We start from the raw sequence: 26071 nt of genomic DNA, 5'->3' as shown, positions 1-26071 counted from the left end.
GATTAGTTCACAACTCCACCAAACAGTGTATTGATGTCCCAATTTTTTCACATTCCCTCCAACATTTGTAATTTTCTTTTCTGTCATATTAGTTGATCTGAGAGATGAGAGGTTTTACCTCAAAGTTGTTTCAATTTGCATTTCTATAATAAATAGTGATTTAGGGGGCAGTGACACAGCATAATGGTTAAAGCACCAGCCCTAGAGTCAGGAGGACCTGAGTTCAAATTTGACCTCAGACTGTGTGACTTTGGGAAAGTCACTCAAATCCCATTGCCTTAAATAAAGAAAATATTTTTAAAAATAAGTGATTTAGATAATTTTAATATGATGATAGCTTTGGGTTTTTTTGTTTGAAAACTGCCTGTTCATATTCTTTGATCATTTGTCATTTGGGAATGACTCATATTCTTATAAATTTGACTGTTCTTATATATTTGAGAAATGAGACCTCTATCAGAAAATTTGCTGTAATATTTTCCGTTTCCTGATTTCCTTCTACTATTGGTTGCATTGGTTGTGTGTGTGTGTGTGTGTGTGTGTGTGTGTGTGTGTGTGTGTGGTGTGCACGGTGTATGTGCATGCAAAATCTTTTTAATATAATCAGTATTATCCATTATGTATCCCATAATGTTCTCTCTCTCTTTTTTGATCATAAATTCTTAACTTACTCATAGATCTAATAGGTAGATTTTTCCATATGCTCCTCTAATTGACTTTTGATATCATCCTTTATGTTTAAATCATATATCCATTCTGACCTTACTTTGGTATATGGTATGAGATGTTGGTCTATACCTATTTTTTGCCAAATTACTTTCCAGCATCCACAGCAATTTTTGACTATGGTCATTTACACATGTTTTGTGTATCTAATGTATTCTGATGATCCACCTCTCTATTTCTTAGACAGGTACCAGAAATGTCTCTTTGTTGTAGTTTGAGATCTGTTATTTCTAGACCATCTTCCTTTACATTTTTTTCATTGATTCCCCTGATATTCTCAACCTTCTGTTATTTCAGATGAATTTTGTTATTTTTCTACATTTATAAAATAAATTTTTTGTAGTTTTGTATGGTACTGAATAAGTAAATTAATTTAGGTAGAACTATCATTTCTATTATATTGGGATGGCCTCCCCATGAATATTTAATTCTCCAGTTGTTTAGATTTTACTTTGTGTAAAATTCTTTTTTGTGTTTACGTAGTTCCTGGGTTTGTCTTGGCAGGTAGACTCCCAAGGACTTTATATTGCTAGTAGTTATTTTAAATGGAATTTATCTTTCTATCTTTTCCTGCTGGACTTTGTTAGTAATATATAGAAATAATGATGATTTATGTGGGTTTATTTTATATCCTGCAACTTTTGCTGAACCAACTTTAACTTTATGTCATTGAATACCTTCCTGTTAGTAAACACTTCCAAAAGTGTAAGTGTAACTTCTCCAATTGTATGCCTCCACTGTAGAGAAACTTCCTTTGATTGATAGATTGATAAATGGTTTTATCACATGATTCTGGGACAATGCTTATGTTTTCCCAAACACTAATTTATGTCCCAAATTAATTTAATTCCTTGACCTTTTCCCCAAATCATTAGCATCTGTCAAAGTCTTCATTTGCTTATGATATTTGCAGAATAACTGAGACTACAGAAAACCCTCTATAGCTTTTTTGGTTGAACAGATTTATGTTCCATGAATATTCCTTAGATTTACCAACTTAGTACAGAAAACCTTTTTACCTTCCATACTGACACAATACTGCTATCTGCTGAAATCCATGAAGTTCATATTGATAGATCAGTATCAATTGTAATTTGAAAGATGTCAAATGAACGTGTTTTTTACTTATTTTTAGTGTCTTTTAGAATGAAATTAATGTTATTAAGTGAAGAAAAGAGCCTCAAAATGCTTTCATAATCGCTGTATCCTAATTGACATCTGCCAAAGTGAAAATCATTTTCCCTGGCTACTATTTCAGTTCAAGTCTTCCCTTCACCCTCCTCTGCCCCTACACAGCTGCTTTGTCTGCTCAAGATTCACCCTCTATTGTTAATCTTCATTCTAGAACACTCTGTCACACTCTTTCCATCTTCTAGTGATCACAGAAGACCATCCTTAGTCCCAGTCTTCCATCTTGGATGCTCTTCTTCTTATGATTTTCTCTTAGAGGGAGGAGTCGGCATACACCTGACTTAAGATCATCTTAAGATCTTTTTATCACTGAGCAACTTCTCTTTTACAATTCACTCCATCCTCCTATGTGATGACCTGATTGTTACCCCTTTTTGCTGCCATTCATTTGCCTCCAAATCAAAAAAAAAAATCTAAATTTTTTTCAGAGTTCAAAAATCTTTGATCAGTCTTCCTCTCTACACCAATACATCCCCTAAAACATTCCAACCTGCATATGCTTCTTCAGCATCTATGAACTACATCTGAGATGTGTCAAGGCTCTGCCATTTGTTAAATTTTTAGTGTGAGAATTTATACTTCGGAAATCAGCAAACTACATATCAGGGCTTGGTTTTTTGGTGGTTTTTTTTGTCTAGATTTAAGATCATTCTGGGAAAAATGTTAATTTTAGATTAAATTTAGAACTATATTGAGCACACTTTTGGGGAGCAAATTGCAACATTTTGGGGGGTGTAAATTAAACATTTACCAGCACTCTCCTACCTACATCTTAACTCTACCTCAGCCACCCAAGAAATAATCACACTTTTGATTTCACCATTAGCCATACCTGATACTTCTATGTTTTTAAGCTATAAAAACATCCCTCTTTATTCTGTCCTTCTGTCCTTCTCTTTGTGTCTCTGCCTTCTTTCTCCTGCTCACTGTGACCCCTCCTTCCCTCCCTTTTCTTCCAGTCTGTCACCTCTGCTCTGGTCTCTGCTCTGGTCTCACTTTCTTGACTCATTTTCTCATAATGCTCTTTCCTTGTTCTCCTACATGCTTGGATTACTTCCTCTTAAGTCTCCTTTGCTGGGTCATCATTCATCTCTTATCTCCTTAAGCATAAATATTCCATAGAATTCTATTCTGTACCCTCTTCTCTTTCAGTAGTATCTCCTTTGGTGAGGTCATCCAGTTCTGTGGATTTGATGATGCCCAGATCTATATATCCAGCCCTAATCTCCTTTCTGAATGTTAGCACCACATCACCTTCATGTCCCAGGGCATTCCAAACTCAACATATCTGAAACAGAACTGCTTATCTCCCCTTTCCTCACTAAACTCCCCTAATCTCTAAACATAGCTGTTTAAGAGCATCCCCATCATCTTTGACTCTTCTCTTCTCCTCAGCCTCTATATCCAATCAGCTGCTAAATTCTAGGGATTATGACGTCTCTCTGATGAGCCCACCATTCACCCAGTCTTTGCCTCACTCAGAGCCTCATCATTGCTCACCTTGACAGTTGCGACAGCCTCTGAACCCATCTCTCCTCTCCAGCCTATCCTTCACCCAGCAGCAAGACCAGACCACTGTAGCCTCCTAGTTCAGAAGCCTTCAGGGCATGTGTCCCTAGGCAGTATCTAGGATAAAATACAAACTCCTCAATTTGGCAATTCTGGCCTGTTACTGTCCCCTTTTGAAACCTTATTCCATCTTCTTCTTCATACATTTTAGGCTCTAATCAAGCTATGCCATTTGCTTCCCAGAATCCTCATTCTACCTTTCATTCCCATGCATTCACACAAGTCATTCCTCCTGTTTGCTGTGTAAAGTTAGCTCTTACTTTTAGAATCCTAGAATCCTTGTCTTCCTCTGAGTCCCAGCTCCAGGGTCATCTCTTATGTGAATTTTCCCTACACACATCTTCCAGTACTCTCTTCTTGCAATTATGTTTTCCTTACAAATTTATAAACATATTTGTATATTTACTGTACATAATAAAATATAAGGTCATTTTTGTTTTTGATACTCAACAATTAGTCCAGTATCATATACATAGCGAATTACATTGAAAATATAGAACAAGGAGCAAAATAAAATGACATTTCTTCTTAACCTTTAGCTAATCAGAAAATTTAATTGACCCTCAGATAACCATAAAATGTAATCAGAGCATCCTATTCCCCAAGCACTCCAACAAAGTAAAGTTTTGGACTAAAATGCTTTCAGCTTTTCTGTCACATATGCTATATAAATAAATACTCAGTATTGTTACAGATGCTAACCTTATCTCATGGGATCCAAGTCAACAGCTTGTGCCAGATGGACAGGTTAAAAGCCTCAAGTCATAATTAATTAAACTCTGAGACTTAAAATTCACATCAGTGGCGATTCTTTTGGTCGATTTTGCTTTCATGTGAGGCATGTAGACGTGGGTTTCTTCACATATCCTTCCCACCCCTAACCATCCCCAAAATCATATACAGTACAAGTACTTCTGTGTACTGCCCTACATTCAGAAACATCATCTTTCTATAGAATGGCATACTTATAGGTAGTGGGGTGATAAAATAGATAGAATTGAGGACTTTGGGAGTCAGAATTCTGCCTCAGTCACTAATTAGCTTTGACCTGAGGCAAGTCATTTACCCTCTGTCTACCCTCATTTCCTCCCCTGCAAATTGAGGATACTAACCCCTCCCAAGCAGGGAAGTGCTGAAGCCAGCTCCCACTAGCTAGAGACCTGATGGTTGAATATTTAGTGTGAGCATTTCCACCTTAGAGATCAGGGCTTGATTTATTGTTTTGTTGACTGTCTAGACCTAAGAAAGTGTTAGAGAAAATATGAATAATGCATATTAAATTTAAAAGTGTCAAGAGTCCATTCCCCCCACTCCCCAGAGATCAGTTGAACACTGATCAGCATGCCCCTATTCCCAAAGTGGTTGTGAGAGTGAAATTAGATAATGTATTGAAAACATTTGGCAAATTATAAAATACGATGTACTTTTTATTACTACTACTACTACTACTACTACTACTACTACTACTACTACTACTACTACTGCTACTATATCATTATCATTATTGTTATTATTATGACAGCCTTATTAAGAGTTTGAACAATGATGACTTTTCCACTTGGTATTGACAGCATTATAATCATCACTTGCTCTTTCCATTAGTTATACAATTAATTAGTTATACAAACTTTGGGGGTATGCACTTTGGGACATTTGGTTTTGTCACTGAAATTAAAATCCCCCCTTAATGTTTATTTTTGTTTCTTTGTAGATATAGAACTCTTAAGTTTATCCAACTCCCTCCTTCCCTCTTTCTTCCATTCCATCTAATTGTTTAAAAGGAGCAACCATTGTAAACTTTTTTTCAGATCTGGCTTCAGCATGACTACTAGAGGGTTCAGATTCTCAGAGGCTCCCAGAGGAGTGTGTTTGGGAGTACATCCTCCCCAGCCTTCCAGAATGCAATAGCACTTGCCACTACCACCACCCATCTCCCCCCCCACAAACACAGACACCCCCCCACACACACACTATTTTCAGGACTTTTTGGTCCTTTTGTCCCTACAGCCCTCATTCCCCTTTTACCTCTCCTTGGCCAAGACCCAGCCTGACAGCCCTCTCTAACTAAGGTGAGGGTAGGCAGCTCCCAGACCCAGAATTGCCAGCTTGTCTCTTTCCTACCCAGACTCAGTCTCCATGGAGGCTTTTGATCTTGGCCCAGCTGGCACCAAACCCGAGGGCACCCAGGGGCTCAGAACCCTGTTGGCTTGTGGCATTTGCTGTGGACACCTTTTTGTCCTCTCTCTCTCTCTCTCTCTCTCTCTCTCCTTTTTGAGAGGTTGTTTTCACGTTAGATTAGAACATCAGGGCTAGTCTCTGGGCAGCAGGGTGTCCCCTGGACCTGCAGGTCTTTGGAGTGCCCCCAGGCTCCAGGAGCAGCAAGATCTGGGCCCTCAAGTGGGGGAGGGCTGGGGCCCATGCAAGGACCCTGTCCCCACTGCCTTCCTGTTCTGGCCCTGAGGAAGCCACTGAGGGTAAGGGGGAGTGAGGCCCGTCAGTCTAGAGCTACCCAGCAGCCTCCCAGGTGATGGGCCCTCCCTATGGCCCCTGGCAGGGGGAAGGGGTCAGACTGGTCAGGGGTGGACAGAAACTTGGTGAGGGATGGGTGAGCCCACCACTGGGCCACACTCTTGTGTGGAAATGACATAGAACTGGTGCCCAGACCTCCGTCCTGCTGGGGGAGCATTCCACCCCCCCCATACCAGCACTGAAGCCACGGGGGTCCCTTCTTTCCCCAGAGAGAGCTAGAGAAGCAGAGGAGAGCAGAGTGGAACCAGCAGCTCCAGGCCAAGGCCAAGGCCCATTATGAGCGGGCCCTAATGCGGAGGAAGGGCCTGGAGCCCTGGAAGAGACTCCTGCTTCTAACCAAGTACAACATGGAGGTGAGAAGACCCCCACCCCCACCCTCTCTCATACAGATCTGGAAGTCACTCCGTCACAGGGGCTGGGAAATTGGACAAGGAAAGACCAGAGAGAGAGAAAGAGGGATAGACAGATGGCAGGTAAATGACTGATAGACATACAGTAGACAGATGATAGTAGAACAGATGGATATAGATAGAGATTGATATATATAGATAGAATATGGAAATATTATAGACAGATAGATGCTATATTGATACAGATAAAGATACATACAGATAACTGATAGAAAAACGGATGGACAGAAGTCAGAAAGATAATAGATATAGCTAGATAGATGACAGCTGGATAGAGATAAAGACAGAAACAGATAAATTGATAGACACAGATATAGACAGACAGAAGTCAGACAGATAAATGATAGAGAAAGAAGGATGCTAGATGTATGCAGATAAAGATACAGACACACAAATAATAGAAAGATAGAAGTCAGACATATTATAGATATAGACAGATAGATAATAGATATAGATAGATGATAGATAAAACAGATGAATACAAATAAAGATACAAACACACAGAAACAGAAAGACAGACACAGAAGTCAGATTATAGACAGATATAGACAAACATAATAGATATGGCTATATAGATGATAGCTGTGTACAGATAAAGATAGACACAGATAAACTGATAGATACAGATAGACAAATATAGAAAGAAGATTATAGATAAACAGATGATAGATATAGATAGATGGATACAGACATATAGATAGTAGTTGCAGATAGAAAGATAGAAGTCAGATTATAGACATAGATGATAGAGATAAGTATAGCTAGATGACAGAACAGATGGATATAGATAAAGATACACACAGATAAGAAAGGCAGGTTATAAACAGATATAGACAGACAGATGATAGAGATAGATAATAGAATGGATGGATACAGATAAAGAATCAGACATATTGATAGATACAGATTGAAAGGCAGAGATAGAAATCAGGCAGAGATTAAAAACAGATTATATATAGACAGGCAGATTGATGATAGAAATATAGACAGATGATATCATGGATACAGATAAAAGATAGACAGATGGTAGACATAAAGATGATTGAGAGAGAGATAGACAGGTAGATGATACATAGAGAGATAACAGATATATTCACAGACAAGACTGATAGAGATAAATACATACAGATAGATACAGATGGATGTATATAGGAAGATGATAGAAACATACAGAGATTGAAACTGGTATGTAGATGATAGAAAATAGGTTATATGATATATAATATATATATATATATATGTATATACTTTGTCATCTAAGTTCCTATCCATGGCACATAAAAAAAAAGGTTTAAGCGCTCCTGAGCTAGAATATCTTTCTACATGGATCCATGTACACTCTCGATCAGGAGAGCTTATCCTTTTTTGTGTGTCATGTATTCCTTTGGCAGTTTGGTAAAGCATATGGAACCCTTCTCAAAATAATATTTTTTAAAATTCAGAAAAAAGCTGAAAATTTTTTTCAAAAAATTGAAAAAATGCTGAATTTCAATTAAATGTTAGTGAAAATAAAAATATATCTCTGTGAGTCCTATATACAAATGAAGATATAGCTGTGTGTGTATATGCATAAGACATAGCTTGTGTATATATATATATATATATATACTGATATATTTATGTATCTTTATTTTCTATACATATGTACATATGTATCTGTATTTGATAACCTTTGAAATTTATATACAAGTATATCTTTATTTTCACAAAATTATATATACACACATAGATATATATCTGTAGTTTTAATAACCTAACTGAAATATATATATACACATATACAGATATGTATATTTAGAAAGATGTATGTATATACATTTATGTTATTTCAGTTATATATTTTAATGATTCAGATACATATACAGAGAGAGATAGCTTTATTTTCACTAACCTCTTACTGAAATGTAGCATTTCCTTCCATTATGAATTTTTTTTTAAAAAATATTATTCTGAGAAGGGCTCCATATGCTTCAGCAGACTGCCAAAGGAGTCCATCACACACACACACACACACACACACACACACACACACACACACACACACACAAAGATAAAATTCCCTGATCAAAGGTTTCTTTTTTGCAAGATAAAGAAAAGACAAAATAGACATACACATGAATTCATCTCAAAAAAAAAAAGGCTGCTGGCCTACTTCTGATTCTTATATAAGAGAGCAATGTCACAAGAGAAGAGTCAAGAAGAGAGTGATTAACAGTCAAAGGCTGCAGAGAGTAAAAGAAGGGTGAAGACTGAGCAAAGTCCCCAGGATTTGGCAACTGGTAACTTTGGAGAGAACAGTTTTAATGGAGTGTCAAGGATAATAAGAAAAGAGGAGAGGAAAGATTCAAACTCAGATCTTTTTTACTCCCAGTGTATGTAATGATCCTACTATGTCTCTAATTCTGCCAGTATGTGACACACTGGACTTGGAATCAGGAAGACCTTAATTCAACTCTTGCCTCAAATGTTTACTGGGCAAATCAACTAGACTGTTTGCTTCAGTTTCCTTATGTGTAAAATGGAGACTATACGAATAGCCCCTGGCTCCAATGGTTTGGTGAGGATCAAATGAGATAATCATCGTGCCCTACAACTGCTGACCATGATTTTGATGATAGTTTTAAGTACAGTTTAAGATCAGTGCTGCTAGCACCAGTCTTTCCCATTTATTTCCATTACTTTGAGAATTTTGAACTTTTGTTTTTTCAAGGAAATTTTATCATCTTTCTTTCTAGATCTGTAAAGTAACCCTCTGGTATATTGATTAGTGTGGTATTGAATCTCTAAACTAAATTAGGTACAGTTGTCAGTTTTATTATATTGACATAGCCTAACCATGAGCAATTAATATTTTCCCATTTATTTAAATCTTTTTTTCTGTATTTTGTTGTATTTGAAGAATTCTACTGTTTATTCAGTATATTCCAGATAGTCAATATATTCAGAAGTTATCTTGAATAGAAATTACTTTCCCTTTCTAATGGATTTTATTATAGTTAGTATGCAGAAACCTGGTTATAATTTACTTTGAAAAAAAATCCTCAGGGGTGGCTAGGTGGCGCAGTGGATAAAAGCACTGGCCCTGGAGTCAGGAGTACCTGGGTTCAAATCCGATCTCAGACACTTAATAATAGCTGTGTGGCCTTGGGCAAGCCACTTAACCCCATTTGCCTTGCCAAAAAAAACTAAAAAAAAATCCCCTCTCTCTCTCTCTAGCCTTTTCTAACCAAAAACACAGATTATTTTTTTTTTTTTTTTTGGATCCTATCCCTACCAACCAGAAAATATCTGGAAATATAAATCTTAAGTTTCTGATTGTATTCATTTTGCCTTCTGGTATCAATACTGATATATTCAGTTCCTTCAGTAGTAAAAGATCTCACACTTATATTGCTAAGAATCATGTTCGCAAACAACTTGATATCCTTACCAAATGGCTATCCATGGTTGCTCTGTGTAATTCTGAGTCTCACATGCTAGGAAAGACATTCATTGATAAGCCACATGTGAAAGGTCTTGAGATCATGCCACAAACTCTAGTCAAAGGAACTGGAGATAATTTTAGCCAGGGGACAGCTGACTTCAGTTACTTTAAGGGCCCTCACGTGGAAGAGAATTAAACTTCTTTAGTTTGGTTCTGAGAGCAAAAACAGATAGAAGTTGCCAAGAGGCAAAAGTGCAGTGTACTGCCACTTTAGGGAGGTGTTGGCTTCCGGCCATTAGAGGTCACTAGTCTACAAGTTTATGCGATGTGCAGAATGAAGAATGTGACTGAACCTTCTATATTAGCATAAGCAACAATTAAATATTCCATAAATAATAAAGCTGATAAATCCATCCATATAGTAGTAGTTAACTAGGATGTGGTTTGGAAGCCATGTGTGGAAGGTGGGAGGTACCTGTGTTGCACTACAGTAGAAAAGAGGAGCTCTGTTAAGGGGGAGAAAAAGTACCCAAGTACTAAGAAAGATAAATTCTTTTAGAGTTGATGCTCCCAGATGGTGCCAGCCACTTAGACCCAGATCTCCTTTCACTGAAGGAGTTTTACTGCCAGTTACTTTAAACAATCAGACTTTGGGGATAACAAATCCCAGCATCCCCCTCTCCCCCTCCCCTATAAGAATGTAAATTTTTTGAAGGCAGTGTCATTTTTTTTTGTCTTTGTGTCACCAGCATTAAAGGTCATGATATAATTTTTAACCACTTGAAAAATAGGAACAAGAGAGCTCTTTGATTACCACATGAATTAATTTTAAGGTTAATCTCACTAGCATATTTATATGCACAATGGAGTTGTGGAGGATTTTGTGTGTGTTTTCTAAAAACAACTTCCTTTTCTTTTTGTCCAAAATTGTCCAGGTGGCAGGAAATCATTATTGCTCCACAATTCAGAGAAAATACCTATTGACCTGGTTCCATTATAAGCAAGAAAGCCTGGCTGAGAAGAATGCCCAGGCAGATAAATTTTACTCCAAAATATTGCTGAAGAAAGCCTTTAGGAACTGGTTAGAGGTAAGGCCAAAAGGAAAAGGCATTAGAACTACATTAGATGACTTGGGCTGTTTAATGAACTGAAAAGCAAAAAGAATCTAGATTGTCTCCAGTTCATCATGTTCTTCTGGGAATTTTTCATAGAACTATTCTAGATAGTTCAGTGCAAATATTACTTTTATATATCAATTTGAACATAAGTCTTTTTGCATAAAAATAAAAATCCTTCTAATGAAATTTACCTTAAAAATCTTTTCAGATTTGACTCATTCTTAGGTCATTTTTGTATTTCATTCTCTATCTCCAAAATCATCCTTATTATAATCTGTTCCTGTTATCTTTGTATGTATGTATGTATGTATATATTCTATCATTCTGACTTTTAAGCTTCCTTAGCTTTTGTACATGTCTTCCTCCCTGAAACACCAACTCTTCAATTCTTTATCCACTGTATTTTTCTCACTACTATTCCTGGGATTTCTGTCTAGTACAAGGTGTGTAATGAGTTCCGTCAAACAGGACTTCCCTATACTGGTGGTTTTCAAACAAACTAAACTGTAATTGATAACAGTAGAAATTAAAATGTCTTAATATTTTTATAAAAAAAATAATTTGACCCTTGTGGCCCCCAACCACAAAAGGGTTTCAGGGACCCTTGGAGCCCCTAGATCATACCTTGAGAACTGCTAGGCTGTACTCATGAAGAGTTGGTTCTCTCAAATTTAGTTTTAGAGCATTACCTAAAAGAGCAACAAGAGCTTAAGTTATGTTTCTCACTCCTAAACTTCTCTCCTCTCTCCAGTATAAGAATTCTCTAATTATTGCAGAAGAAAAAGCAAGAAAACTTAGTGCTTTATTTCTTCAGAAGAACATTTTTATGATATGGCTTAATATGATTCGTGAGGAAAATATTGCTGCTGAGAGGAAACTTCAGATTGCCATCGAGTATAATAACAGGTAAGCCTGACTTGCAGTCTAGAAATAGTCAATATTGTCAATAATACACGTTGCTGAACAAATTGGAATGCACACCCTTCATTGGGAGAGCATGAGGAGAAAATAGAGGAGCAGCAGCTATCATTAAAGTAGGTGTTGGGAGACTTTGGTCCTAGATCTTACATTGTAACATTCTAGACCCATTTCCCCATCTGCACATTGGGCCTCCTATCTATTCCATAGGAGATGGTGATAAGACAATATGAGTTGACATAAATGAAACAGCTTATAGAAGTAAAAATAGGTGTTACTTATTGTAATATTACTATTATAAAGAAACACTATCCTACATCATCAGGTAACAAGAGGAAATGTAGCACGGTGGCTAAGGAGCTGGCCTGGGGGCCAGGAAGATCTAAGCTCAAATCCTGCCTGTTAATCCCTATGGTTTTGTGATCCTGGGGGATTCATCTGGCCTCCTAGTGCACTCCAATCAAGCAAGAAACATTCATTAAGCATAGCAAAGAAAGTTCCATAATGCATTGGTAGAGGAATTTTCCTTACATGGGAGATCCTTATGACAGTTAAATCACAGGAACAATCTTTACTCCTTTATAGAGGGAGAAAAATTATTTGGAACTGAAGTCTACCCTTCTAAATGTCAAAACTTTAATTTTAACCATCTCTGATGAAAATCTTTTTTAAATGAAATAAACATTTTCTAGCCTCCTTATACAGAAGATTCTGAACATAATTTTCTTTCCTAGATAATTCAGGATCATCATTATGAACATTATTTTACAGTACTTTAGCATCTGTTTCTGGGCAAAAGCAAACAAAATCTCACCTCTCAGAGCCAGGGTGGGGCCCTGGGGTACAGTCCAACATGACTGTAGGGGAAGGAGGAGGAAAAAATGAAGATGGCAGGGAAGTAGGAGGAGACGGGCTCTTCACCCGTGGAGTTTCTGATTTGCTTGAGCTGGGAAGCCAAGTAACCAACTGTATCTTTAAAAAGAATAAATGGACTTTTGGACATCTGTTTTAGCTATTTCAGAAGCCTTTCCCCTTCTGGATAGGGAAGAGCTGTCTTCTAGATAATAAGATTACCAGATAAATATACTCTGAGATAATCGCTTTAGCAATCATTACAGCACACTTTGTCTAAACATCATAGGGCTATTTTTCTGGGAAAATGTTTCTTACACCAAATTGGAAAGTTGATGGAAAGTATCCTTTTGACACATTACTGAAGTTCCATCACTAGTATCTCTCCCAACCCCATCTCCTCAGCATACCAGAGTGAAAAAATGGTCAGGATTAGGATTCCAAAGTCCTAGACTTTGATTGGGATGACTTCTCTTCTTTCTGGTCTCCCTTCCCTCTCACTTGTCAAATGATGAGGTTGTATGCTATAATCTACAATGTTTTGTGATTGTTCTGTGCACCCTCTCAGTCGGAAGAGCCTAGAGTGTGGCCTCCTAAGATTTCAGAATCTTTTTCTGGTTCTTCTGTGTATGGTGGGTAGGGCTAGCAGTGAAGGAGCAGTGAAGTCAGGATGGTTTACCAATGTAGGCAGTCAGTGTGCACTTTCAGAGGGTGGTGCAGCTGTAATAACCATAAGGTTCATACTTTTAAAAGAGGGATTTTGAATGAGCAAAATAATATTGACATTTAGTGATGCTCCATTACTCAGTTCCACAGAGATGGTTGATAATCACAATTCTCCTAGTCTCACTGCAGTAAAACAATGTGGAATACTACCAAGGATTGAATGTACTGAGAATGGAGGGGTCTTTGAGCTTGGTCTTTAATTTGCAAGAATGTGTAGGAAAAGTTTAATAACACTATGGAGTTTCATGTTATATATCAATATCTCTTCCAGATCATTCTATAAATTTTCTGTTTTTACATGCTGCAACTTATAGGCCAGAATAACATTTTTGTCTCATAATCTCAACTCCATTATTTTTAAATTCTATAATCCAAACTCAGGTTCCAGGCCAACTTTGTTCAGCTGTACTGATGCCTCATTCACTTGGCTAGTAAAATTAAAAAAAGACATTAATATAATTTTAATAATACTGCTTTTCTAACACTAATAGAAATGATTCAACTTATTTAATATAAGGCACTGTTTTTAACATTTCAGAGAGAATAAAAGAAGTCTAAGACATGGTCCCAACCCTCTTAGAGAAGCTGTATAGTATAACTGAAGTATGTACAGTTCAACAGCAGTCCAGGGCTAAATGCCAAATGAATATTATTGAGAGTAAGTGCATCCTGGGTTCAGAGGAAGAAAAAAATCACTTCCATTTGAAGTAGTCAAGGAAGACTTAATGGAGATACAATAAAAGGAGTAGAATTCCCATAGAGAGGAGAAAGGAGGGTTATTCCTGATAGGGAAAAATAGAGTCACATCAATGTGAAGCCGGACAAACATTCAGGGGGAACACTGCTTTGCTGGAATAAAAGGATTACCTGGGAGAGCAATGCAAGATAAGGTTGAAAGGGGTACCTTGTGGAAAGGCTTAAATGTACACACAGTATGCTTAGCCCTTATCCTATAAGCATTAGGCAACCAGGAAAAGTTTGGAGGAGTTGGATCAGGTGGTGGTAGTGAGTAGGAGGTGTTCAAGGGGATTGGGTAAAGTACTGCAATCTGGCTGCAAAATGTAAGAGAAGGTGGTGACAATGTTTTCTCTAGCAGAAAGAAAGGTGAGATATAAAAGATTTGACAGGACTTGGCAACTGATTATGGCAGGGTGAAGGAGACAATCAGAAATTCTGACTGAGATTTAGAACTGGGGTGTTTAAGTAAATTGGGATACTGATAACAGAAATAAAGACATCAGGAAGGGAAAATTTGAGAAGCCATGTACACATGCCTCATCCTCTTTCCTAGATTTTAAGCTCCTAAAGATAAATGATTCTCTTTTTTAATTTTTATATTCCTCACCACTAATCTTTTGTATTGCTCCTGTGATTTCATTAAGAAAGCTCCCTGAGTATAAACTCCCCTCACCAGTGCAAATAAGTCCTTGCTCTTCTATTTACAGTAGATATTTAGAAAATTGCAAGAGGGGGTGGGAGGGACTCCATCCAAAAAAAACAAAACAACTTATAGGCACTGTGCTAAGCAGTTAGGGATACAAAAATGGGCTAAAGACACTTTAATGATGGACACAACAGAACAATTAGGAACTAAAAAAAACTGCAACCCCGAAAGAAACTGAACTCTCAAAGGTAATTACAGATAAATCACTTGAAACCAACTTCACCTCATGCAGCTTTTCTGGCTTTGTCCTGAAAATTTACTTTTTCAAACCTAAATTCCTTTTTCATCTCTTTATAAATGACATGGGGAAAATTATGAAACAAGCATTGGAATTGAAGGTCAATCGTTTCACCTCTCTCCTCAATAAATTCCAATGACTTCCTAATCTTTACAGGAACTAATACAAAATGTTCTTCATAACCTAGCCCCTTTCCTAACTTTCCAGTTTTCTTTCAACTTACTCCTTAGCATGTATTCTTCAATCAAATGACTAGACATTCCATCTCATGGCTCCGAGTATTTTCTTTGACTCTCCCCAAAGCCTGAAACTTCCTACTTTGTTCCAACTACCAACCTCTCTTGTTTCCTTTAAATCCCAACTAAAATCTTTCTTTCCCTCTGTCAATTATTTCATATTTAAAATCCTAAATATAGCTTGCTTTGAATATATTTGTTTGCACGTCCCATTAGGTTATAAGCTCCTTGCTGATGGGATGTATCTTGACTCTTTCTGTATCCCCAGCCATTTAAAAAATGTTGATTGTTTAGAGTCAATCTAGGTACTGGATTTTACTATTTTGTGAAATAAAGAAATTAGAGCTCTAAATTTATGATAGCTACAAAGAAGAGAAGAGTATAAGTGGAACAAGGGAAGAGCAGGAGAAATGTATATAGCATTAGAAGAAAGAAGCATAAATTCACTACTTTGTGTCAGCAGCAAAGTGAGTGGATTTGCTAGTTTAAGGTAGGAGATGCTTGAACAATTGTGGCTTGGTCCTATAGTGATTAAACTTTTTTTTTGGGGGGGGGGGACTTAAGAGTCCATAATTTAACTCAACATGCACATATATGTATGTAATAAACATCAACAAATACAAATATTTCAATATATAAAGAAAAAAGGGGAATTTTGAGTGAAACTCCACACTAATCTTATATTGGTTTTATTTTTATAAATGCAATTTAACATTATAGTTCCAGCATTAACTTGCTTCTTGTGCCCCCTTCTGAATTACATAGCCAGTTATCTTCTGTGTATTTTTGTAATGTTTCATTCTCGTATTTTTCTTCTTTTCAGTATCATTATCACTATCCAGAAAAAGAAAACCCTCCCTGGTAACAAATGTAGTTTTGCAAAGCAAATTTACATAAAGACCATATCCAAAAATTTATATCAAATTATGCTCCTCTTGCCCTTCATGTCTGTCAAGAGATGATTTATCATCAGTTGTACAGTCATGAATGATCACTGATGAAAGTTTTAAGGGTTCTCATAGTTTATTTTTACAGTAATTCGATCATTGTAGAAATTATTTCTCCTGTTTCTGTTCACTTCATTCCTGTATATAGCTCATACAGTGATTCACGGTTCCTCTAAATTCTGTCCCTTTGATCATTTCTTACAGATATATTTCATTACATTCATTTACCAAAATTTGTTCATTCTCCAACTGAGAAGAGCAATCACTTTCTTTCTAGTTATTTGCTATAATAAAATATTTTTGTACATACAGGTCTTTTTTTTCCCCCTCTTTGACTATATGTGTGATACCTGATGGTAATAATACTGAATATCTGATTTCATAACCTAGAAAGTGAAGTGAGTAGAACCAGAACATTATCCACAATAGCAGCAATACCTTGTGATGATCAAATGTGAATGGCCTTAACTATTCTAAGCAATACAGTGGTCCAAGACAATGTCCAAGGACCTATCATAAAATATGCTATCCTCCAGGGAATGAACCAATGGAGTCTCAATGAAGATGGAAACATACTGATTTTCATTTTCTGTATTTTGTGTGTGTGGGGAGGGTATTTCCTCTAGGTAGATGTCTTCTTTCACAACATGATTAATATGGTAATACACCATGATTAATATGGTAATATATTTTGCATGACTGAACATGTTAACCTTTATCAAGTAGCTTTCTGTCTCAGGAAGGTGGGAAATGAGAGAGGGAGAGAGAAAATTAGGAACTTAAAAATTATCTTGACGTGTAACTTGGGGAAAATAAAATATGTATATTTTTAAAGGCATGAAGAGTTCAGTACCTTTTGTTATATACTTCCAAATTACTTCTTAGAATGGTTGACTTCACCAATCTACAATTTACTTGGGTGCCTGTCAAAATAATGTACCTTCAAAAAACGCTATTTTCTTGGTCATTTTTGCCAACTCATTAAGCTCATACCTTTGACCATTTATCTATTTTGGAATAGCTTTTCTTCTTTCATATTTGGATAATTCAATATATATTTTTAAATAGCAAACCTTTACCAGAAATATCTGCTATGAAGATTTTTTTCCAGTTAATTTTTTCTTCTAACTGTACTAATTTCAATTATGCAAAAATATCTTTTATTTTATAGAATCAAAATTTTTTCTTAATCTCCTTTTCCCCATTAATAGTAATAAAATATATCTCCATCTCCACTCTTCTAATTTATAAGACCTTTAATATTTAGATCTATCAAATTTTGATATTCTTTTGTGTATTTAGTATAATATGTTAGTCTAAACCTATTTCTGCCAGACTGCTGCTTTTCCAATTTTTTCCAAGTTTTTGTTGAATAGTAAATCTTCCCAAGTAAGGTAGTGCTTAGGTTTATTAAACACAAAGCTACCATGTTTGCTTCTGGGGCTTGCATACCTAATCTGCTCCATTGATCAAAGTTTATACTTTTTAACCCATCCTAAAAGTTTTCTTGATTACTGCTCTGCAGTATAATCTGAGATTTGGTTCTGATAGGCTTCCTTCTAAATGAATTTTGGTACAGATACCTGGTAGAAACTTAGGAATGCAGACTTGGAATTCCTAGGAAAGTGTGCTACCATAATAGAAATGACACTACTACCTAAATTTAATTTTCATATTTTGTGTCATGCCAAATTATCAAAGGGTTACTTTATAGACTAGATAATATAACATAATTCATCTGAGAAATAAAAAGTTAAGAATCTCAAGAGAAATAATGAAGTGAGGATCTAGTAATACAAGAAATGTCTGAGGTAGGATCTGAACTTGGGTCTTCCTCACTACAGGTCCAGTACTTTTATCTACTGCCCCACATAACTGCCTAACAAGGAGTCATTATCAAAACTATCTGGCATTGATTAAAAATATCAAAAAGTTGATTGAAATGAAGAACCAAAGACCCAGAAGAAATAATATAGAGTAGCATAATATTCACTCAACCCAAAGGGTAAAGACTCACTAATTAACAAAATTGCTAGGAAAACTAGAAAGCAGTCTGGCAAAAAAAATGAGGCTAAGATCATCATCTCAATACAATATGCTCCAAATGGATACATTACCTAAATCTAAAAGGTATTATCATAAACCAGTTAGGAAAAAAATGTTCATAAAAGAGGAAAAATGGTCAATTGTAATTACATAAAATTGAAATTTTGTACTAAAAAAAATTAAGTGGAAAAAAGATAGAATAATGGTAAAGATTTTGGTGTCATTGTAAATGAATATATGGTCTTGGGCTCCTATTTTTCATTTCCTTTTTGCATATTCCTTAGTCTTTTAAATGAGTAAGGTCTCAATTGACAAAATAACCTGGTCCTATCATGGTTCATCTTCATCAGAAGCTTCTTTACTAAAGATAGAATTAACTTAGAAGATATTGTAGGCCTTCAGGGATCAGGGGGCTATCATTCAAATTCCTGTAAATTTATCTATGAAAAATACATTATAATAATGGAATATAGCTGAAGTATCCTGAAAACCTATTTGATAGAAATACTTATGCAAAGTAAGATAGCTCACACTTTCACTTTTCCAGATCAGAAAACTGTTTGGCTTTTTTGGTTGTTTCTGTTTGGGAAAAGAGACATCAAGATTGCTGGGCTGACTTTTTGGAGATTAGATTTTAGAATTAGATTTTAGAATCCCAATTGCCTGCCAGCTCCCTGAGTAGATGATCTAAGTTTAGAACTCACTGATAACTGTGATTGCATATCAAAGAAAATTTACTGTCCAGTGACTCTTTCTTATTCTACAGGTCTTAGAAAGTGGTCCTCTGCCACAGTACCCATTACCAGAGGCTGCAATGATACAGTTAACAGGAACTTTTTGTGTTGTGCTTGGTTCATGGAGTGCTTTGTTTTGTACTCTCTTTTTTGCCCATATGTGCTTTTCTGGACCATGTCTGTCTGTGTTGTTTTTGCCCTTAGCAGGATCCAAGCTTCACAAGGGGAAAGCCTGTTTTGTTTTAACTCATTATCTTCCATACCTCCTGGGAAAGAGCTATACAAAGCAGCTAGAGGACAACTGGAAGGGGATGTTCTATTCAAGGAGTTTGTTATAAGAATCTCACTCATGGAAGCAATATTGTATTTTTAGTTTGCAAAGGTATGTCTTAACTACAAATGGCTTTCTGTTTCTTAAAGGAAAATTCTTTCAACCATGTTTCAGACATGGAAGAAACTTCCAAAACTTATGAAAGAGGAGAAATTAAAGGAGGAAAGGAGGGAGGAACTCCGTAAGAAAGTAGCTGAAATCCTTCCAGATTTCAGGACTGCAAGCTCTGTGTGAAGATGAGCCGAAGCAGGAAGCAGGCTCAGTCATCTTTCAGCTGAACAACTTCTCAGTGCCAGAGAAAAAACATCAATAAGTGTGGAGCCTTTGGGAGAATTATCATTGGCCCCTAAGGCCTGTTTACATGTTATTACTTAATTTGTTTGTCAGAAATTATTTGGAACAAAAGACAGCTTGGAAACATTGTAGAATCTTAAATTTTCCTCCTTGATTTTCACTACATTGCTAATCAAAGGGGCTTGCCAGAACCTTTACACAAAGGGGTTCACTCCATAGCAACAGAATTTCATAAGCTTGAAGTCTTATAAATTCCCTCCCATGTAAACTGGGAAAACTGAGCCTTGATAATCTGATGGAGTATGTTGTAATACAAGCCAACCTATAAATAAAGTATTTCTGGAGTGGTAGTACTGAATATACTGTCTTGAGAGGCTGACATGCAGGTTAGTGTCAACAGAAGGGACAACACTTTCCCACATCCTTTAAAAATGCCGGATAGTAGATGATCAAAAAGTGACATGCATCAAAAAGCGTTCTTCATAGCAAGGCAAGAAGTTTCCAGGAAGGTTCTTTCTCCATATTATGGTGAAAAAAGCAAGCATGAAACTACTGCCTTCAGTGCAATTTGATAAGTTGTAACTAATACTCTGAAGACTGATGAAGGGTAATAGAATCAACCTAATTTAAATATTCCTTCTTTGCTTCTCATGTAACTCTTAGAATACATTATCCCAGGACTCATGGTCCTTCTGTCCTTAGTTGGCTTCAAGACTGGAAAACCACTTAATGGAGATGTAGATTTTTGCTATAGGTAGGAGTAATCTTTAAGCTCTCTTCCTTAGCTGTAAAAGAAAAATGCCACTCCTACATAGTTGGCCAAATCTAACTCTTGAATTTAAAAAAAAAAAAATGAAAGGCTATGGTACCTAGAGGTATATTTGATTTTGCTTCTACTTCTCTGTCCCTGCATCCTCAAGAGCAAGGTTCCTAATCTGGGATCCTAGATTTCAAGGGGGTTCCTGAGCCTGAATAGGAAAAAAAAAATTACATCTCTATTTTCATTTACTGAAATTTAGTATTTTATTTAAAAAAAATAGTTTTCACCAGATTTACAAAGGGATTCTATGACACATAAAGATGGCACAGTAGAATTAAAAAAAAATCTGGACTTCCAACACTTACTAGCTGTGTGACCCTAAGCAGGTTACCTAATATTTGTTGCCTGTTTCCTCAACTTTGTAAAATAGGGATGATATTGCCACAGGTATTGACGGATACACTGAGGATAAAACAGGATAAAATTTGTGAAGCACTCCGTAAACCTTAAAGCATTCTGTAAATGCTAGGTACCACTATTACTGTGTACAAAATCTTGGAGATAGGCAAAGGAAGGATTAGCTTTATTTTTTTCCCAAAATAGATCAGAAAAGATGACTTGCCCTGGTCACCTGGCTAATGAGCATCAGGGCAGGAATTCAAATGAAAGTCTTGCAGAGGGCTAAACAATACCTACTTTATGGGTGATTCCCCCCCCACCTCAATGATCAACTGGAATTGAGTCTTTATCCCGGGGGGGGGGGGGGGGTGAAATCCATTTTTCTTAGGCTCACTCAGTAATTTATTGAACCTAAGAACTTTAGTGTTGCAGAAAAGCAATGTGGGCCTTCAAAGACTTACATTTTACTTGGAAGACCGATGATAGTTTAGATTCCAGAGAGAAGTCCACATTTTGGTAATTGCTTTGGAATGGGAGGTTGTGTGGTACAATTAAACTTCTCTGGCTTCAGTTTCCTCATCTGCAAAATGAAAGGAATAGATCGCCACTAAAGCTAATTCCTTTCCAGTTCTAGAGCTTTGGGTCTATACAACATGGGCTCAACATTGTATACATTTTCTTAGCTTAATGGCACTACACACCTATACCTATACCTACACATTCACACACAAAATTCTAAACTCTTATAATAGTCTCTTTTAATATAAATCACAACACAGATCTTTAACTTTGAAGAAAACTTTATTTCCCACTTAAACCATTTGGTCACAACACAATAGTATTTTACATAGATGGCAGTTATTTTTGAAATCTTCATTCAAAGGCTCTGTAACTGAGGTGATAAAATTATATCAATACAAGAAATATTAAGAAAAAAAAGGAGTGCAAATTGTACACAGCACATAGCTTCCACAGCATGAGTGTGAGTGAGGCTTAAATTTGCATGTGTTCACCTGTCAGTACTGCTAGGTCCAGCTGTTAAAAAATCAGAACTAGGAATGTGGGCTTCAACCAAAGCCACCTCAATGGGAGCAGGTCAACTCCCTCATTTACTAGCTCACAACAGACACCATTGCAAGCTAGATGATATTCCATCTTTCTATGGCTTCAAAGGACAATCGGGTGTTTTTCTTTGAAGACCATTCAGTTTTACTTGATACAATAGGCTCTCTCTCTCTCTCTCTCTCTCTCTCTCTCTCTCTCTCTCTCTCTCTCTCTCGTCGTAAAGCTTTAGACAATATGAAATGGTTATAGGTGAAAGGTACCCCAGTACAGGTTTAGGATATGCAAGGGGAAGGCCTTGCATAGACCAGGCAATTATTAAGTGCTTGTTACACTAGAGGAAAAAGCCTTGCCCAGTTTGCCTCAAGCCTGCCTTGTAGGTACCTTCCTTCAAAGAAAGTTCCCTCTATTTAACCACTGAGTCTTTGGCCTCTTGTGGATACTAGAACAGTGGTGAGCACAGTGCTGGGGACAAAAGAGCTTAATAAATATTTAAGGACTGAATACTGCTAAAACCCATAGGGCACACTCCAATGTGGATAGCTGTCCATTAGGAATAGGGCTGCAACTATGAAAACTACCCGTTATGAACAAAGATGAACCCAGCAGCTCATTTCACATCAGTCACAGCAAACATCTACATCAGAGTGCATTTCATTCAGCAATAAGCTAGGCATGGCTATCTTCCTTTTCCCCCCACCCCCCCACTTTGTGTTTTTTGTTTTTGTTTTAATTAAAATGGCACACTTGTCAAGTTTCTTATACTCTACAGGGATAGGCATTATACAGAAATACATAAAAAGGCAAACTGGATTTCAAATAGTAAACTGAATGAAAGGCTATTTTATAATCCATTGCTTGTTCAGTTCTCTGTCTCTTAAAAAGTAGTAACTTATGGCTAAAAGTGAATTAAGACCGAATTAACCTATTTTATTGACTCAAGAAGCCTGGAAACCTCAGGGAAGAAGCAAAGCATCCTATTAGAAAATGTGCTTCTAGTTCACATTTTCCGCTTTTATTAGTTGCACACAAAAAAAAAAGTGAGCCCTCTGCCTCCCCAGAGTGATCTGTTAGCAGATCACTGGTTTTCGTTTTCTGGCATTAGAAGACCCCCTACTCCCCCCCCACACTCCCAATGGAATTTTGTCCCTGGCTAACATTAATGTCCTTGGGTCTCCTGAAGAAAAAAAATACACTTAAGTTTTTTTTCTTTTTTGCAGTTGGTCAGAGACCTTAATCAGATCAGAATGAGAAAGCACCACTATAATGTACAGTATGGCAGAAGAAATAAAATGGTGTTTGTGAAGTTCACCAAATTATTAGGGATGGAATCCAAATTTATAAAACATTGAATTTTCTACAAAAAAATCACAAATACACAATTAAGGAAATACAATCAGCATAGTTAAAGGCAAAATAACCCCAACAAACAAACATACCCATGGTTATACTTTCTCATCAAGGGCATCTAGAAAACTGAAGAAAATTATGTTGAAAATAGTGCATGTTAGAGTAGGCCCTTAATAAAGCTTAATAAAGCACAAAGTGCTTCCTTTGCATTACGTTTCCTGCATTTAATTGGGCATTACTCTTTTCACAGTCCTTTATTATCTTCCTTTGAATCTTTCCAGTTGATTGGTTTCCCCTCCTTTCCCTGGGTCATTAACATGACTACTATACAAGACTTGTAAGGATACATTTAGATGGCATTATTTTTCATTAAGAGTTAAAGAAGGAAAGGAAGTAATTTATTATGCTTCATACCTATTGCTTATAATCACTGGACCTTGGTGACTACTTCTAGTCTTGGACTACATGAGAGCTCCAAGTCCGGGATGGCTCACTCTACAGTGCCCTGGAGTAAGAGGATTTTCCTCCTAGGACCCAATCTACAGGATCTTGACAAGACTCTTAGGAAACCCCAAAGCTCATTTTTTGGGCCAACTGGTCTTCTGTATTTCTGCAGTTCACCCTAGGCCATTGTGGTGGTGAGAGGCAGTGTTGTAGAGTGGAAAGGGCACTGGATGTTGAAAGATGTGGTTTTAGTTCCTGGCTCCATCACAGACTTGTGCCAGCTTCAGCAGAGTGCTATAGACAAGTCAGAACCTCTTTTATAAAATGAGATTACAACTACTATTGATAAGTAGCTACTTGGCTCACAAGGTTGCTGAGAAGAATACACCTAGGAAAACTGCTTATTGAAGATCTTCAAATTTAAACCCAGAACAGAAAATTCCTTATCTACAGCTCTAAACTAAAAAGTGACCCTTGGATGTGCCAAGGCCCCTGTCTACAAATTAATGTAAATACTTTGATTACTAGACACCCTCCTGAATGGCTGATTAATTGGAATATATAGACTGTCAATATGTAGGCATTTTAACTATTCTAACTCAACGTTGAATATATTTTATTTTTTGTTTCTTTTGTAAACTGCTGATCCAAAACTCCCAAAGACTCAAATGCCAATAGACAATGATCTACTGGGAAAGGGAGAAATGTCATACATCTACTCATTGAATGCCAATAAGACAGAGAAACACACAGAATTGGTTCCTTCCCCAGTGGAGCCTGGAAGGCTGCTCCTTAATAGTCAAGGGTTTGCAAACAAATTTTTAAATATGTGAATGCTAGTTATCCAGCCATGTGGACTGATGCATACCTCTTGAATCATATCTGCCTTTCATCATTTTGCAGTTCATTTTCACCTTCACAAGAGTATGATGAGGGTAATAAGGATGAGGGAAAACGTGTCTGTTATTATTCTTGTAATTAACAATTCCAGTAAGATAACTAGTAAGAAAATAAAATTTATAGCCTAAAATAAGGTTTCCTACAACATATATCTGGTACACAGGAAAAGTAGTAAATAACAAAATACGTTTTCTTTATCAAAAAAATTGTACAGACAAGAATAACTGGCCTCAAATCTTACTAGTTTCTAAGATGTATAAAATATCTTCTTTCTCTGGCACACTTGACCAAAGAAGAGGAAAATTTATTAGGAAATGACAGCTCTAGCTAAGTTCCCCAATGCTGCCTTCTTGTACTTATCCCAATGGGACTCCTGTTTTACCACTGTTAAATAAACAACTACAGTTGGTTGCCACAGGAAGCAATTTCTCACTGGGAGTCAAGTTACAGGCCTGGTGAAATCTGGTTGTTCTAATGATCTAAAAACTGTCAGTTAACACAGAGATCAGGGATAGAAATAGTTGCAGAGGAAAGTTATAGGAAGTACTAACATCTCTGAATTATGTACACTTTATGGAGATATTAATAAAAACCCCTCTAAAGTAACATTCATAGAAAGACTAAAAAAGGTGGCAGTATTTTCCCTTCACTGGCTGTAAACAAAGTCATCTTTAAGGAGTTACTGGTTATCTTTGGACTTACAAAAGCTTGTATCTATGACATCAGATATTCCCAAGAGTGTTAATTCCCTCCCCCAAACTGAATCATCTTATTTCTACATCAGATTTCTAAAACTGAATAATAATCCCTTGTGCAGAAATACTATTTCTTTGACCCATCTTAATTTTTCTGAAGTGGAAGAACACACCATTTAATGGCATTTTGAGGAACAACCAGGAAAGAGGAATAATTCATTAATGAAAAGAAATAGAATATACCCTATTTTCTTCTCTCTAGAAACTGAGAAGATGTGAAAAGGGTAAGTAGAAAACAATACAGAAATTGAATGGGAAGATTCCAACTGACTTCCCAAAAGGAGCTATCATGCCAGAATAACAACTGGAGTATTAAAACAGGGGTTCTGCTAGTGCTAGAAACTATTAACCTTTTAAATACTTAGATGGAAAAAAAAAATTAAGCCCTTGGTATTAGATACCCCCTACAAGGCAGAAGCAGTACTTCTCTTGTGAAAATCGTCACAATCTTATGCTAACACCTTATCAGGTGAACTACAGAAAATTTGAATTCCTAATGGTGTCATTTATATATTAAACAGATACATCCTTAGCTAGAAAAATACACACACGCACACACACACACACACACACACACACACACACACACACACACCCCACACACAACACACATACAAGGTTTTGCATCTAGACTTAAAAATTACTTCTATACATAATGATAACAATCA

General features: G+C 36.6%; 1 protein-coding gene across 4 annotated transcripts in view; it reads left to right on the top strand.

The window, feature by feature from the left end:
* Nucleotides 1–21197, top strand: part of CCDC191 (coiled-coil domain containing 191) — a 99133-nt gene extending 77936 nt beyond the window's left edge. For 2 of the 4 annotated variants that reach the window (XM_074214550.1, XM_074214553.1), the window contains 4 exons: nt 6225–6368; nt 10785–10937; nt 11719–11873; nt 19529–21197. In XM_074214550.1, coding sequence (XP_074070651.1) covers nt 6225–6368; nt 10785–10937; nt 11719–11873; nt 19529–19673 — 597 coding nt within the window. In that variant the 3' untranslated portion in view covers nt 19674–21197. Of the gene's footprint in view, nt 1–6224; nt 6369–10784; nt 10938–11718; nt 11874–12210; nt 17407–19528 lie in introns of those variants that run through there. The other 2 variants (XM_074214551.1, XM_074214552.1) reach the window with 2 other exon arrangements.
* The last annotated feature ends 4874 nt before the right edge of the window (nt 21198–26071 follow it).

This window comes from Macrotis lagotis, chromosome 1 (assembly GCF_037893015.1).
Source record: "Macrotis lagotis isolate mMagLag1 chromosome 1, bilby.v1.9.chrom.fasta, whole genome shotgun sequence".
Classification (NCBI taxonomy): Eukaryota; Metazoa; Chordata; class Mammalia; order Peramelemorphia; family Peramelidae; genus Macrotis; species Macrotis lagotis.
Note: the sequence above shows the minus strand (reverse complement) of the source record. Positions and strands in the feature narration are given on the sequence as shown.